This window comes from Sinocyclocheilus grahami, unplaced genomic scaffold (genome assembly GCF_001515645.1).
Source record: "Sinocyclocheilus grahami isolate Dianchi unplaced genomic scaffold, SAMN03320097.WGS_v1.1 scaffold12307.1, whole genome shotgun sequence".
NCBI lineage: Eukaryota > Metazoa > Chordata > Actinopteri > Cypriniformes > Cyprinidae > Sinocyclocheilus > Sinocyclocheilus grahami.
The window spans coordinates 2,259-6,062 of record NW_015514339.1 but is presented as its reverse complement, the minus strand read 5'-3'; the positions used below and the strand labels follow the sequence as shown (position 1 = coordinate 6,062).

The following is a 3,804-nucleotide window of genomic DNA, read 5'->3' as shown; positions in this document are numbered from 1 at the left end:
TTTTGGTGTCAGATGAGGTCATTTCTTAATGAATGAAAAAAAAAAACCACAATCTCTCTTATACGTGTTGTACTTCCAACACTCACATTTATCATAATATCACTTTTAGTTCAAACTGAGAAGCAGACTTACCAGTCTTTTCCTGAGATGTTTCTCTTTTGGTGCCAGATGTCGTCATTTCTGAAAATACACAATCATGGTTAAAACAATTAGAGGAACAGATTTTGGTCTAATATAAGAGTCACTATCTAATCCGCTCTTCTGTTAAACACAAAATGTGATTGAAGAAAATCTTCTGTACAATGAAAGCAGACCGTAACTAGATGTCAAACTCCAATTTCATGCCCAAGACTCATTCAAGTCACATTGATTTCTATAGTGCTTTTTACAATAGGCCTGCAGACTGGTCAAAGCAGCTTCACCGTAATAAAGAGGAAAATAACCGTATTGATGCTATAAAAATAATCAATTATGAAACAAATTCAAGTTCAGCTGTAAATCAGCTCTACAGAAGACAATATTACCGTTATTCAGATCAGTTGAGTTCAATAAGTGTTAATGAGAACGACTTTTTGAAACTGTCTTTATCATTATCTTTATAGTTATCGTCCTTGGTGTGAATGCATGGGGCTTTAATGTTGCAAAGTACATTAGTCAGTTCTGTAAGCTCTTATGAAGCTGTATGACCCTGTGTGAGGAACCATTTAAAACAACATTTTTAAAAAAGCATATTTTGTGCTCCACAAAAAAAAAAAAAAAAAAAAGTGTGATGAAATAAACATTGTGCAAAATGTTATTTGGAAAATGTGTTTGTCACTCTCACTGTGTTAAATTAAATCAATGTGAAATCACCGCTGTGAACTAAAGTGATGCTTTAGTCAAAACCATAATTTTTTTCCTGGATTGTTTTATAATTGCCACCATCAAAGCTGATGTATCATTTGGCAAGACTGATGCAAAAAGCCAAAATGCAAGTTTTAAGAAAAAAATTAATACATTTGCTGTCCCCTCAACATAACTCAACACACAGCCATTCGTGTCTAGACCAATGGCCACAAAAGTGATTTTAAAAAAAAAATTTTTTGTCCCCCAAAAAAAAAAAAAAAAAAACAGTGTGAAAACACAAAAGACGCAGCCAGTTTTACTCAAACACAAGGGTTTTTGTTGCTTGCTGTTGTCTGTGGTTTTCAGCTGGTGTAAAACATCCCTGTTCACACACATCAGGCATGTTACTTTAACAGGACAGTTCACCCAAAAAATTATCACACTAAAAAAAAAGGGAAAAAAACGGTTGAAAAGCTGTTGTAATGTCCTGCCATGTTAAGGCCATGTCCACACGTACACGGGTATTTTTATAAACATAGTTTTTCCTTCCATTTAAAAAAAAAATCTCCTTCCACATGAAAATGCAAACGCATGCGATGAAGCACTGTCAAGAGCATGCCAAACCAACAGGTGGCGATATAATCTCAACCGTAAAGCCATGTTGGCCAATCAGAAGCCTGAAAAAGTCTCCAGTAGGCGGAGATAACAGTACATGCTCCGACATCACAAGCCAAAAACTCCAGTTTCGCCGTCTACACAATAACACAGTTTCTGAAAATCTTCACCCTGGCAGGCTTTTTCAAAAATGTTCGGTTTCAGTGACCTGGTGCTGCGTTTGCATGTGGACGAACGGCCAAACCTTGTAGAAAAAGCTGCGGTTTTAAAAATAACCGTGTTCCTAAGTTTACAGACATTTTATTTAACCTTAAAACATTACATAATGTAAAATTCAGTTAAAACACCTGTTTTTTTGTGTTTTTTAAGTGGATTCTTCTATCACATTCTTTCTAATCAAACACACCTGGACAAGCTAATCAGTATCTTTACTGAGTACTGGATTACTAAGGTTACGGGCAGATTATTTCCTTTTTTTCAGGGTTTGAGCTAAACTCTGCAGGACAGCTGCTCTCTAGGACCAAACATTTTTGTATTCATCTGAAGGAAGATGATTCTGAATTCTCGGTGTATGATCCGCATAATGAAAGAGTGTTTTACCTCCGGTCACGTGTAGCTGAACTTCAGTGAATATGAAGGACCCAGAACTCTCCTCTGCACACCAGTATTTCCCAGAATCCTCTGCTCTCAGATTGCTGATCTTCACAGTAAAGACTCCAGCAGAGGTTTCTTCAGTCAGAGAGAATCTGCCGTTTGTTCTGTTATTTGATGAAACATGAACTCCGTCTCTGACGCAGATATTCAGCTGATCTCGTCTGCAGAACAACCTCTGTGCTTGATTCCTGATGTGTTTACAGCTGATGGACGCTGATCCTCCGACAGACGCTTCATGAGTGACCGCTGAAGAGCTAATGAAAGAGTGTTTTACCTCCGGTCACGTGTAGCTGAACTTCAGTGAATATGAAGGACCCAGAACTCTCCTCTGCACACCAGTATTTCCCAGAATCCTCTGCTCTCAGATTGCTGATCTTCACAGTAAAGACTCCAGCAGAGGTTTCTTCAGTCAGAGAGAATCTGCCGTTTGTTCTGTTATTTGATGAAACATGAACTCCGTCTCTGACACAGATATTCAGCTGATCTCCTCTGCAGAACAACCTCTGTGCTTGATTCCTGATGTGTTTACAGCTGATGGACGCTGATCCTCCGACAGACGCTTCATGAGTGACCGCTGAAGAGCACAACATTAAATATGATGAGTTTGATTACAGAAGGAGCAGAAACATTGAGATTATTCCCAAATAAACATCCTCACCGTCCTTCGTGATGATCATGAGCTCAATGGGAAGGTTAAACGCATCTTTCACTGCACACCAGTATTTCCCAGCATCCTCTGCTCTCAGCTCAGTCATGGTCACAGTGAAGAGATTGAGTGCAGTGTCGTCCTTTACTGAAATCTTTGGTTTTTTAATATGATCTTCATCTGACCTAATTATATTTTGAGCATCTGGAGTGAAACACTTTCCTTTGCACAGAAGCTTTATTTCTTTTGTGTGGTTTTCATCATAAGGGCATTTGATCTCGACTGACTCTCCTTCACGTCTGATCACTGGAGACAATAATAGTCAGAGAGAATAGAGAAGTATTTATACACTGTGAAATACATGCATATAATATTGAACTGCATGGTTTGTGGTTTCTGTACACACTGGTTAAAGTCAGTTGGTGGTTATTGGTGAGAGAAACAGAAGTCAGATATGTGTCTCTGGTTTCTGCTCCACACCAGTAAACTCCAGCATCTCTCAGGCTCACATTACTGATGCTCGCTGTAAAAACTCCTGCTGTACTGTCAGAAAACTCAAAGCGCTGCGTCTCTGATGAGCTGATGCTCTGACAGATCTTCTTCTTGTTCTCTTTGCAGATGTGTTTGATGGTCTCGTGTTTCTCAGGGTAACTGCAGCTGAGTTTCACACGTTCACCAATAATAGCAGCTGATTCGCTTGATGCATGAAAATGATCAACTACAAACAAAAACAAATTTAAAAAGTCTTATTTTCTCATTTTAACTTCTAGAAATTGTCCAGAAACAGGCTCCTCACAGAAACTCTTTACCTTGATTGATCTTCAGTGTGATCTCAGTGAACAGATGATCGTCAGCGGTATTCACTCCACATCTGTACGTTCCTTCATCAGCTGCTGTTAAATCTCTGATAAAAACCTTCAAAACTCCTTCACTGGTATCATCATACATGAGCACTTTATCATGACGGACCCATCGATTCTGTTCATCAACAGGGATCTTCTCTGATGAATCTTTCTGGATGAATTTTTTGTTTTCTATAAATTCTTGTGGAAATTTACACGTTA

At 38.6% G+C, this 3,804-nt stretch overlaps 1 protein-coding gene across 1 annotated transcript; it reads right to left on the bottom strand.

Annotated features, from left to right (window-relative positions):
* Positions 1–132: 132 nt before the first annotated feature.
* Positions 133–2,874, bottom strand: LOC107578851 (CMRF35-like molecule 6; the record flags this gene model as incomplete). The annotated part of the gene is made up of 3 exons (XM_016264757.1): positions 2,753–2,874; positions 2,369–2,668; positions 133–180 (listed from the first exon to the last, which is right to left on the bottom strand). Coding segments are annotated over exons 1-3 (445 nt in total), but the record flags the coding sequence as incomplete, so codon positions are not given.
* Between the last annotated feature and the right edge of the window lie 930 nt (positions 2,875–3,804).